We start from the raw sequence: 13,153 nt of genomic DNA on the forward strand, positions 1-13,153 counted from the left end.
TTAGTTTGAATCACACAAGACTCATGTCATGAGTGCACCAAAACTGAGACACACACTACAGATGGCCGTAGTAAGTACAAGTTCAATACAAGTGGAGGAGTCCACCTGCATCCTCAGCAGCTTATCCGCAAGTAGTAAGGGCTGTACGGTGTTAAATGCACTGGAGAAGTCAAAGAACATGACCCTCACAGTGCTGCCGGCCTTATCTAAATGGGAGTGAGCTCTGTGTAGCAGGTAGATGATGGCATCATTCACACCAATGTCTGCCTGGTAGGCAAATACATGATACACAGCAAGGATTTTACCTGTTACCCAAAAAGGTGACGGTACGCTTGCTATGAGTCATCAAAGCATATTGCTACACAGAGCTCACTCCCATTTAGACAAGGCTGGCAGCACTGTGAGGGTCATGTTCTTTGACTTCTCCAGTGCATTTAAGACAATACAGCCCTTACTACTTGCGGATAAGCTGCTGAGGATGCAGGTGAACTCCTCCACATTTTCACAACTTGCAGTTCATTTCAAAACCAACAGATGGCATAATTGCTCTCTGCAATCAAACCCCACCTACTCTCAGACATACAGCAATGGCAAATATGAACAAATCTGAACACACTTAAGCCTAAAAGATCACTAAGATGGCCACCAACTGAAACTGCAGTCACTGGCTGATTAGTCTCTCTTGCCACACTCATAGGGCTCCGCTATCTGCTCCACCATTGAGTCTGGCGATGTCGGTGTGTTCAATGGCTATTGAGAAATCAAAATGTGGGTGTGCTGTTCAAAATGAAACTACTGACAGGTCATAGCATCAGTCAGATATCAAAAGAATGGGAGTTGAGGGTGGGAGGAGCTGTTGTATCTCAGCCAGGGAGCGCTGGACTCCACATTGCATGAATTTTGGGGGTTGTGGCCCAGACGGTGTATGATCAGATACAACTGTTTGAAGGTAAAGTACTGGCTGATAAAATCATAAAAACCCCTGAGGCTGATAAAAAACCCTGAGGCAAAGTATGATGTCAAAATGTGTTTCATGTCCATCAGTCAGGATGGAATCCTACACTCTTAGAACTAATGAGTCTATGTGGAACCACATTTTTTCAAAATGTATTCTTCTTTTGGCTCTATGAAAAATAAGGCACCACTAACAGTTCTATATAGAACTATTTTAAATGGTTCTTATGAAAGAAGCATAGGGGGCTCTTTAAATGGTTCTAAAATAGTGTATGGTGCCATTTATTAATCATGGCATATAACCTTTTTTATGTCTTTTCGGTCTAAAGAACCTTAAATGGTTCTATTTTATATTCTTAGGAACCTTCAATGGTTCCATTTTATAGATTATTTATTTATAATTATTTATAATTATTTATCATTTTTAACTAGTAGTAGTAGCCTGGCTTCAAGAGGAGTGCAGGCAATTTCACATTGGCAGACCACAACATGTCTCAAAGTAATTTTTATTTGTTTTTTCACAAGTCATAAATACATTTTTTAATCCATCAATGTAAATGTCAACCATCAATCAATCTGTTGTCTGTATTATATGTAAATGTCAGGTCGACGCTCTGCTGCTGGTAGCTCCATAGGACGTCCTTGACGGCGCTAATAATGCAACACTGTGTTGATGTTGGGTGGTGGTGCATCTCCTGGTAGGACTATACATGATGCTCACACAGTTAGTGTGTTCAGTGTCAGTGCATCCGTGGTGCAGTTGTCATTGACATTCAATCATACCTGTTTGGAGTCCATGGCTGTGCTGGCTCTTGGGTGGGTGATGGTATCCCGGGATCTCATGAAGGTCATGATGTCCTTGTACTTCTGTTGTGTGGATGTTAGTGACCAAATTGGAGATTATTATGCCCTAATGATGTTAAAGATGTCTGGGACCCCCTTCCCCCCATTCTCCACCATTTTGTACATGGTGTTGTCCTTGAGCTTTTCCATTGAGCTTCCCCAGACAAAGCTGAACATCATTCATTCAATGGTCTTACTTGTCACTCTGTGTGGGGGAAAAACCCTGCCTGCATAGAGGAGAATGTGGAGAACAATTGCCTTCAGGACCAGGATCTTTCCAGTCATTGTAAGGGTTCCATTCACAGATCTTTTGTTGGACATGACGGATGGTCTTTACCCAGCTAATTGTACCCCCTCCATCTCCCTGCTAGGTGACACCCCACAGCTTGATGGAGTCTGTTTTTAGCGGGAAAGAGGTGGTTAGCGTCTTATGCCAGTCCTGTGACAGCTACAGTTCACTCTTACCTCAGTAGATCAGAGCGCCAGAGGCTGCACAGTAGACGTCCAGCACCTTTGTTGCAGTGGTGATGGCCCTCTGTTTCCTAGCCTTCCTTTGCCCTATTGCTCCCTTGGTCCTGGCCTTGAACATTTCCCACCACTCTTTTTCAGAGAGTAAAATAGTTCTCTCAGGGTTTTCCATTCCAGGTGGGATGCCGCTTTGCTGGAGGATGTAGATGTCTTCTGGGTGTTCTGTGAGATGTTTGAATACTGTCTGCCTCTTCTCTGCCTCCCCCATGCTTTATGCATGATAGCTTATGAAGAAGGTCCGGGTCCGGATTTGGCCAGGTTATTGCAAAAGTGTAATGGAATTATAGAATTAACAAGATGGTTGAGTGGGTCGAAATCCAATGGAAGTCGTTGTCCACCATGGAAACTAGCAACTAGCACTGCAGGCATGCGCACAAGTTTGGAATTTAACCTTGTATGGGTCTCTTTCTTGCTGTGGCCAGCAGGTGCAGCTGACTAGCATAGACTTAGTGGATTGACTATATCATGTAGTGTGTTTAATTATAATTAGTTTGTAATTTATTTCAAGTTATTGTCTCAATATAGTTTCTTCTGACTTTGTGAGTCACTTTTTGTCGAGTCCAACCACGTAGGGGTGGGTTATATGGCCATATACTCTCACTCCCCCGGGGTTGGTGGGAAGGGGGGTTGGGAAATGGTAGGTGACCTGTACTTGTGATTTGGATTTTAAGGTGTGTATGTTGTGTTTGTGGAAGAGGAAGCATGTCTGTTTCTTTGATTTGTTGATGAATAAAAAGGAAGCTATGAAATAGAAAAGGAAGTGTGCATACACTGAAATCATTTAGTTTGAAGTTTTTTTTACTTATTACACTGTATTGTGTTGTTGATTGGTGTTGCAGAGCTGTTCTACCTTAAGCATTTTGTTGCATTGTGTACTATATGATGTAATGACAATTTCAATTTCAATTGCAATAAACTTGAACTTGAAGTTCTAAATGCCTACTAGACAATCACAATCTGTAGCTGTGAGTGCTTCTCCTTTCATAAAACATAATCTGCTGTAGGGGTTTAGTTTGGTTACTAATAGGACACAGTGGGTCTTGACCAACCACTATAGGAATTAACCCCTTGCCTACATTGATCAACTACCACAGTAGATAGGCTACCTATTTTCATGCTCTATGCTGCCTCCCTGCGACCGAGGCACACTACTATCCACACCTATTAGCGCGCAACCCACACACAGGGAAGGATACACGCCAGCAGGCTACATTGTTACAATCCTTCCATTTCCTGCAACATTTCATTTTCATGTTCTGAAGGAAGGTACGCGACTTTAATCGCATTCAATCGGGATTACCTGCCACCTGTACAGCGAAGCGCGCGGGGATAGTAAGATACTTTGATATTGTGTCTTCGATACGTTGTTTCAATGTTCCGACGAATGTTGTAGTAAGAAGGCTGTACCAATTATTGGCATGAAATTGGCTATAAAGCGCTGAATCAGTTTTAGCTGACCAGGCTATAGCTTGCTATGATATAAAGCACGTGCATTTGTTTGCTTACTTCTGGCCGCAATTGAAATGGTTAAGCACCTGCTCAGCTCTAGAAAATTAAGATTCTTAAGAAAAACAAGTCGTGCCTCTTGCACTGGTAACAAGACCTGCATGCTGTAGACTGGCTGGCTATACCCGTGTTCCCTTGGCTACAGCAAGCTTTTGAGTCAGCTATGTCTAGCCGGTCACTATCTAACGTATTTCCGATGATAGACATCACTGAAAGTTAGAAGTGTTTTCTACAATAGCCTACTAGAGAGACAAAAATACTAATTGTCAGTGAAAGTCGTGACGTCTCTCGACCCTCACAAGCTGCAGGTTTTATGTGCTCTAGCTGGGCTCCTTTTGTTGAAGTAGCCTAATCTAACATCCAAATGCCAACTCCGTATGCCACTTTCATTTCAACGCCCACGTTACACAACGTTTGCACTAACGTTATTACATTTTCCTTTACAATTTGAAGACCAAATATGAGTAGTATCCGCCGTAAACTGTCAAGAGGTTGACAGGGATGGGTCGCTGAGAGCGGCGGTGGCGGCGCTGATTTGGAATTGTCGGGAGTGAAAGCGCCTTACAACATGACCATTTTCAATCAAGAGAATGTTGAGGAATATTACGAAATTGGAGATGAGCTTGGGAGGTAAGTTATCACCTTTTAAAAATTGCTAAACATTTTCAGACGGGGAGAGGGGGATGGTCTTTTGATGTTCGTTGTGCAGAGCTGCACAGGGACAGAAGACGAGAGAGAGAGCCAGCCAAGAAGACAACCGAACTCGAATCCCATAAAAGCTTTGTGTATAGTAGGCTACCACAGTGTATCTTATGATGCATACCTGTATAGTGACAGTATGGCATGAGGTCAAGACATCTGGCTCTCCTTTTTGAATAGCCTTTTGAGCAAATATGTTGAGCTATTATGTTGTGAAGAACACCTCATTGCAGTGTGTACTTGAAGACATGTACAGGTGATGACTTGAATTGGCTGTGAAATGTTTACTGTAGACATCATGAAATTGAATGTATATCAACAAAACTGTGTAACCAGAGTTGTCCATATCCCTGATTTATGTGAAACATAATGACTTATCCAATAACCTACATATTTAGAGTTATGGCAAGATGTTATCGTTTGCTATTGTGGCTGTATTAACATACCCCTGATTTATAGCAGGATCCATTTGACAGTGAGGGTCTATATGCACCAGTGTGCATCTTCATCTCCCAGTTAATTTGCAGCTTGTCATGCCCCCAGTCCATCTATTTCATGTGTGGTGTGTCAGCCAACCCGTTTAGGCACTTGAGACTGCTCTCAGCAGTGGAAAATATGTCATTAACAGAAAGGGAGTGGATGATTTAGAATAATCTGTGAATTTTGGTGAGGGAGTGCATTCTCTTCAGTAGAGTGTAGTACTGTATGTGGGTGGTGTGTTTCTTGTTTTCATCTTGGGCTGGCTGTGTCATCATTGTCCTCATTGCACACTGCCAAGAAATATGAGCCAACTAGATTTTAGGAAACAATTTCCTGTTTATCATACCAGTATAAACAGGTTACGTAACTGGCTTTATGTATATGTTGCCTAATGCATGCAAGAGTTCTCAAATGACTGTCACAAGCAAGGGAGTTTTGAATAGATGAAGGATGTTCTTGTTTTTTTTTTTGTCCAAAGGGGGACCCATGTATATCAATCATAATAGTATAATTGTGTTGTCCAGGGAGCACTCTGCTGTGCTGCTTCAATGACCTAGTCTAGTGCTTCTGTTTCAACGGTAGAGGAGTACTAAGGTAGCTGCTGCATTCAACGGGTTTTGTAATGGAGAAGGCGTGGAACTGCGTAGAACAGTATTGAATTACTGACTGGAGGTGAAGAGACAGTTACTTGAGTGTGAGATGTCTCATTTGGGACTCAATCAATGCTGATTTGAATGTGTATTGGATTCCTGTTCAGAATGTTACAGATTTCCAGAGGGGTAATTCTGCCTGAGAACATTTAGGAAAAATATTTGTAGGGAAATGCCTGTTATTGGTGAGATTGGTTGGAAAGTAATCCCTAGTGATTTGTTGACTCTGTGTGCCAGGGTCTTGCCAACATCCCTCTATAATTCCGTGCCCCTATCTCCGAATACTTGAAGAAGGATCATTAGGTTTGTGGAATGTCTGTTTACAAAAACAAAGGTCCGTCTTTAATAGAATCTGCCTTTGTTTTTGTTTCCGTGTGCAATTAGAAGGGCAGAAAACCTTAGTTTATTAGTTTAAAACCTTAGATTGCCTACTGCATTGCATGTGAGCTTGTCTATTCATTGGCTGTATTACACCAGGTTACCTGCTTGGTAATTCCTTGCACGCTTAAGACAGAGAGGCTTTTGATCTGACTGTATTCCACCTCTGACTGTAATTGGAAAGAAGCCCGTTCGGGCTCAGAGAGTGGGAAATAGTCCAAGCAAAGTGTATAGTCACTTGTGGGTGCTAGGCTAGCCATGCCTGGTTTCACTGAAAGCAACCTGGAACCTGGAAATTGCTCAGCAAAATAGACATGCTTTACAGTATGGAATTGTTTATGTTTAGAGTTATAGTTAGGGCTAGTTATCTCTATCAGTAGTCACCCTGGTATTTTGTGGCTACATCATGTTTACCTTTAAAAAAAAGAGCTGTTGATGTCCAGAAATTCGCTCAGCAGCTTCTCACAAAAAAATCCTCCCAAACTTTTTTTCCCGAATAAGAGAGAAAGTAAAGGACTGACCACATCGCTGCTCAATTGAACTCCTGTACAAGATCTCAGCTAATTGCTCATCGGAGCGTTTGAAAGCTCCTGTTTAGTGCTCTCAGATCCGCGAGGGAATTATATTGCATATATATATATATATATATTTTATAACCATTGAACACTGGCCTCTCGTTTGATGCCCATCAAAGTGGTCGGTCGTGAAAGGGGCCCAACTTCTCCGTAACCCTTTAGCTGCATTGAAGCGTTTAATAGTTGTGCAGCAGTGGTGTGCTGTGGGCTTCTCAGGCCCCAGGGTTAAACACACAGCCTCCCTCTCCAAGGGGGCTTTGAAGCCCGCGGCCAGGGGACGGGCAGACGTGAAGGGGTACTCCTTATTCTTCTCGGGGGGCCTCTTTCGCGGGTGGTCCCCCATAATGGAAGCAGGCACTTGAATGGGCACCTGAAGATGCCTGTTCCCATTGGCATTCAACTGCTTCAATCTACGTTGCCACAACTTTGGAAACTCTGTTGGCAAGTATTGTAGCCCTCAGGAGTGGCCATAGAGGTGAGAGCTTGCACAGCACAAATGGCCGTTGGTCATTTCTGTGGAGATTCGTCTGTGAATTTCAATCCTTTTTTTTAGGATCCATTAATCTCTCCGTCACTTGCTGAACAGACATTGATCAGCCTAGTCTGTAGAGAAAATATTGCTAAGTCATCAGCATATAAGCCCAGCTTGTGGAATTAGTCTTCCTCTAAAAATGTTAAGTGCCTTCATTTCATGTACATTGATATCTTTTTTAACATTTCGCTGTGTTACACTGCCTCTGTCAGATCTCCAGCAAGCCTGGCTGCCTCCACAGTAGCTCTGCTAATTGCGGTCGTGTGTGTGTGTGTGTGTGTGTGTGTGTGTGTGTGTGTGTGTGTGTGTGTGTGTGTGTGTGTGTGTGTGTGTGTGTGTGTGTGTGTGTGTGTGTGTGTGTGTGTGTGTGTGTGTGTGTGTGTGTGTGTGTGTGTGTGTGTGTGTGTGTGTGTGTGTGTGTGTGTGTGTGTTTGTGGCGCATATTCATTGTGGATGTTTTTTTGTGTGAAGAGGAGCAGGTATTCTCAAGAAACCTAGATATACCCCTGTAAAGCAGGCCATCATAGTACTGTATTTGACACAGTCATGAATCACATTACCAAGTTGGGTGAACCCCCTTTATAATTCAGTGTCACCCCACCACCTCTGCCACCTCTTAATGCTATGCATACATGCAAAATGTTTCCCACAGAGTGACCTAGATCCCCTCCTTACAATGCACTGTGGTGCAGGAGGGCTCGGGCACTGGAGTGGTCTGGTGGCTGGACTGTTAGAAGCACAACTCTTCATGACGTGCGTGTGTGTGTGTGTGTGTGTGTGTGTGTGTGTGTGTGTGTGTGTGTGTGTGTGTGTGTGTGTGTGTGTGTGTGTGTGTGTGTGTGTGTGTGTGTGTGTGTGTGTGTGTGTGTGTGCCGCCTGGTACGGCCTGGGAGACCACCGCGGGGTACTGGGGCGAAATACTAAGTGACTGTCATATCACAGATACAGCAAATAAGACAAGGGATCGGTTATGGAAAACCATCATTTGACAATCAGATTAGCAGGTTTTATATGAGTGCATATTGGTTTATCTTTTCTGTCTGTCTTGTCGGTAAGAATATATAAAGAAAACAGCATTCACTTGATTTTGTCTTATTGATATAATCATTCTCAAAGACATTACATTTAAGACAATGCCAAAATGTCTTGTAAGTCTGTCTGTCTTTCTAGATGTCTAATGCCTTCTGATTACACAGACTGTTGATTTAGTTTGTATTCTGGTGATGTCGGGAAGCAAACTGAAATTCCCACATTCCCACATTGGGAAATCCTCAAGGAACATTATGGGGTAATTTCAAGAATCAATCTCTAAATTGAATGCGGGATCATTGGAATAGTGCCAACTGTGTTAACAGTGAATGGAGGGGGCGCGTCACACTAATGTATGTGTGTGAGCACTGAGCACGTACTGTTGGGTTGGGCTTCAACGGTCTTGTGGGACCTAATGGGGTTGCTTGAGAGAGAGAGAGGCAGGCAGGCAGGGGGTGGGGGAAGACTGGGAGGGGGGAGGATCACAAGACAAACTCATTGCTGTCAATGAAGTGAGAGAGCTCTGCCCAGTCAAGCATGTTGGAGAGGCCAAGGGTGATAGCATGGGAGAAACCCAGCTTCTCCTTTTCCCCCCCCCTCTCTTTCACTTTGCAGACGAAGGAGCTGTAGTGTTCGCAAAGCAGAAGACGATCACACTGAGGCAATGCCTTGAGAGCATCTGGTGTGGTGTGTGTGGATAGAAAGAGGTTTAATAACAGATCGACAACAACAGCCTCTGCAGCCCACCGAAAAACACAGCATCCACCCAAGACATTGAAGACCCACTGTATGGAGTGTTTCCTCCTGCATTCCCTCAAGCTCTGACACGGTTGCCCCTAGGCTTAACAATGGCTATGTTCTGATATCCACACTAGCATACTAGATAGAATTATTGTCCCTGCGTGCTAGCTATGCTAGCGTCAACCTCTTAATATCGAAACACAACCAATATCCTGGTTTCATTTGAGATGGTATTTGTTGTGCGTTGCTTTGTGGGTTTTGCATATATGGTGGCATTTCAGGAGTCTTATTAAGAATGCACCACATCACAGCTCACATGGGACTTCAGAGCCAACTGCCTCTTGTCAGCACTTATTGATTGAGTGTGTTGTCTTTAATGTCCCTTGTTTTGGGGTTTGGCCAGGCATTTGTTACTCATAATGATCCTGAGCATATTATCTATCTATTCAGATCTGCACAAGTGTCTAGGGAGTATGCGCAAGGGGTTGATTTAGAATGGCCATAAATGGGCTCTCGGAAATGATTTGAAGAAAGACTGACCAGCAGTATTAAGTTATGTTTTGGGGGCTCTTATGTCCCACCCTAAACCTCATTCATTCACTGTAGTCCAGGCCTGTTTAGGTGTACATTACAGTGTAAACTCACTCTGCAATCAAAGCCCTGAGTGTCCCCTATTGTTGCAGACACCGGTTCCATGTGATTAATGAGTTGCCCAGGCGCAAGGATGGTGGGAGCTCTGACAGAGGGGGATGTTTCATGCATGTTGATTGGCTTGGCTTGGAGCTCAAGCCATGATGCTGCATGTCAATGATGGATAGACAGTACATGCATTTTACATGTATTGTACAGTAACTGACGTGGTCATTAAAATGACCCAGACTTAGCTTGCAAGTGAAAACCAAATGCACCTTTTAATAATTTTCAGAGAACAAATACTATTTTGCATTAGGCGTTTCAGGAGGTTTATCAAAGAATGCACCATTTGCCTTTTCCAACTGTCAACCCACAACCCCAACAGATAAAACATGGCTCAGTCGTACTAGTGGAATAAGCAGCTGACTGTCCTGATGTCAGGAGTTGATTAATAATATTCCTATTATATGTCCCAATATTTATATTCACTCTGACATCTATTTTCTATATTACAATTCCCTGTCATGTATTTGTTGCCTGAGGGGCACAGAAGAAAGGGGAAATTCTACTCTTGGCAGATGAATTGATTATATGAAACAAATAGCCCACATTTGCGACTTAATCCCTAGTAGAACATTGTTTCACAAGTTTCATTACAACATTTAATGTACTTGAAGCTGCACACACTCTGATAACATTATCTCATTGTTACAATCAGTAATAGCTCAAAATTAATTTAGGAGTGTTTTTTATCAGGCTATGGAATGCTTTCGCAAGCACTTTCAATTATAGCTGCATTTGTAATGGATTTCAGACATTCCACTCAGTCTTTGCAATCATGCTACTGCCCCTCTCACTCAAACATTCTTTAGCTTCTTGTTTGCTGCATATCCATTTTCCAAGTATTCACACCTGATTTTTTCCAAAACTTTCCATGTCAATGTGTAATAGTAATTATTTTGTTTGTTTTAAAGGTTAATTTATGTTTTGCTTATAAACCCCCTTAGTTTTTGAAGAATACACAATAGAAATACAGTACCTTAAAGATCTTAACACTACTTAGTTATATCATAATAATCCAAAGGGTATTCTTTGATAGGGCTGTGAATAGTTATGCTTACATTTTCATGGTTCTAGAACGAGACCCAACAGCGAATCAGGAAGACCAGGCCGTCCACATTGACAGTAAATATCATTTAGTTATAGCTTCAAACAATGTTAAAAAATGTCCATCTTTACCTCAAGGTATGTCCACTACAGATACTATATAGAAGGGCTATTTGCATGTAGAAATGCACCTTTAACAACACAATACATAGAAATAAGGTTGACTGAACAAGGTGTAATCAAACTGTCTGAAAAGCCCTGCAACGTCTGTCTCAACAAAAACGACAGCCCTACCAAAAAAAGCTGACCCTTTTTTTGCAGCAATCTTTTTTCATAAGAGGCTCCTTGAAAGTTATCTGGAAGAGAAGGGAAAAGGGGCAGTCAAGTCAATGCGTCTCTAAACCTACAAAACCAGTCCGTGGCTTTTAACACTCCATGTGGTGACAGACAGACGGGCCACCTCGAAACCAGGTGAATGTCAGTTTCAGTACACATAAGGGCCCCTTCTGAAGACGAAGCAGAAATAACACCGGAGATTACAGACTCTTTCTCCAACATCCTCCCTCCCTCCCTCTGTCTGTGTGGGTTGCCAAGGCAACTGTCTGTTTATCTATCTGTCTGTTCCGAGCGTGGCCATCAGATTGGCTCATCTGTCTCACCCTCTATTAGACACACTTTAGGTTATTATGGGCAACTTTCTGTGCCACTGGGCCATACTTATTTCCCCACACATGTACTCGTCTGAGTATAGTCTACCCAGCACCCATACAGTATATGCCCAATGTCAAATAGTTTTAACTGGCTACGGTGGACTTATTACCACATTTTCTATGTCCAATCCTTTAAGATCTACATGAAGTGCATATGGGTAGCAGACCTGGGCAAAATAAATATTTGAAAGGGTTTCAAATATTGCTAGATTTAGCTTGCATTGCAAGTGGTGTTTGCACTTCTGAGACAATTCCACTGGTCCCATTGTACCGGACAAGTAATATCTAGCACATGTCAAATATTTGAAACCATTGTAAATATGTATTTTGCTGCCCAGGTCTGATGGCTAAGTGCTAGTGGTGTGTTTGGAATTGAGCAACAGCAGCATTGATTCCACCATCAGTCACATTTTGTTTGATGGAGAAGTGGATGGATGGTGTTCCCCTTGCTGATTTGATTATGGCCCTGTAGTTGTTGTTATTATTAATAACCCCCCCCCCGGTTTGCCTCTCCTTGCCTCCAGATACAATGTGTCCTTTGTTGTCTTAAATCCACAGGAAGGAGGCAAATTACATTCCATTGACATGTTGAATGCCTGTCCAAGTAATTAGAGAAAAAGGCAAAGACCCAGCATTGGACGTTTACTTCTGTGTCATAGTCAATAGTGATGCTTTTGCATGTTTTTGGTAAATACCTAACTTTCCACAGCCATATACAGTATATAGAGGATGGTTCCTAGCTTGAAAGTAGTCTATGGGCCAGGAGAAACTGTAATCCATTGTTCAGAGTTGTTTTAATAGCCATTACTAACTTCAGCTAACTTTAGCCACCGCTAACAAAACACGGGAGTGATTGGGGAGAAAAAAGTGATGTTCAACATCTGTGACTAAGTCACCTCAAATTAACTCTCTGACTTGGTTTAAAGTTACGTTGTTTGAGGTGTGTGTGTGCCTGTGTGTCCTCAAGGCGATAGACCTAAGTGTTTGTATTGGTTTGGCTGCTCTACATTGTGAAAGCAAAACCAGTCTCCAGATGTAATATGCTAAGAACCTCAGCTGAGAGGTTGTCTCAGAGCTGTAGCTTTCCAGTAGTCAAGCATGACAACAAACAACGCATATTTAATCACCACGAAAAGAGACCTCTCAGTTGACCATCTCTGCTTTGACCTTAAACTGCTCCCACTAGTTAAGTAGTAGTGGGAGCATTTTATACAATGGGTTGATCAAATCAAGCATTCCCGAGAAGCATTCCAGCCGTTCCGATATCCACGATATCAGCACGGCTACCACATCACTTTCACTGGCAAAATGTATACATATGTCATAAACACTGTTCTGGATATTGTAGCTTTTTTTAAAATGTGTTTTTCAATAATAAAAACGTTATTAGACCAATGGAAGTATCTGACAATAATGGATCATTCATCATGGTTGTTGTCGTCATCCTTATGCTGCTACAGTCCTCAAAAAACAAAATGGCTAGCTAGCTTTTATAAACCAGACAGGTAGATATGTGTTTACTGGTTTGTTTACATACCAATCATATTAGACCATGCGTTCCAGAACTATCAACCAACCTGTGTTCCTAACTACAGTGGTATTACATTAGTTCCAGAACTACCAACGAACCTGTGCGCCAGGCATAAACCAAAACAATATATCATGAAAAAAAAACCTCTGGCACCATTGCTTGTTGTTAAAATTGTTACTGTCGGTGTAAACCTGTCGTATAAAAGCAATAACCCACTCAAGGGTGTGCTATATCTAGGATATTGGAACGGCTGTGAC

The 13,153-nt window shown here is 42.4% G+C and overlaps 1 protein-coding gene across 1 annotated transcript in view; it reads left to right on the forward strand.

Moving 5' to 3' along the window:
- Positions 1–3,586: 3,586 nt before the first annotated feature.
- Positions 3,587–13,153, forward strand: part of dapk1 (death-associated protein kinase 1) — a 66,156-nt gene continuing 56,589 nt past the window's right edge. Inside the window, exons 1-2 of the mRNA XM_083674135.1 lie at positions 3,587–3,657; positions 4,285–4,461. Of these exons, the coding sequence (XP_083530261.1) occupies positions 4,400–4,461 (62 nt within the window). The 5' untranslated portion in view covers positions 3,587–3,657; positions 4,285–4,399. The remainder of the gene's footprint in view (positions 3,658–4,284; positions 4,462–13,153) is intronic.

The sequence above is a fragment of the Argentina silus genome (assembly GCF_951799395.1).
Source record: "Argentina silus genome assembly, chromosome: 7".
Lineage (NCBI taxonomy): Eukaryota > Metazoa > Chordata > Actinopteri > Argentiniformes > Argentinidae > Argentina > Argentina silus.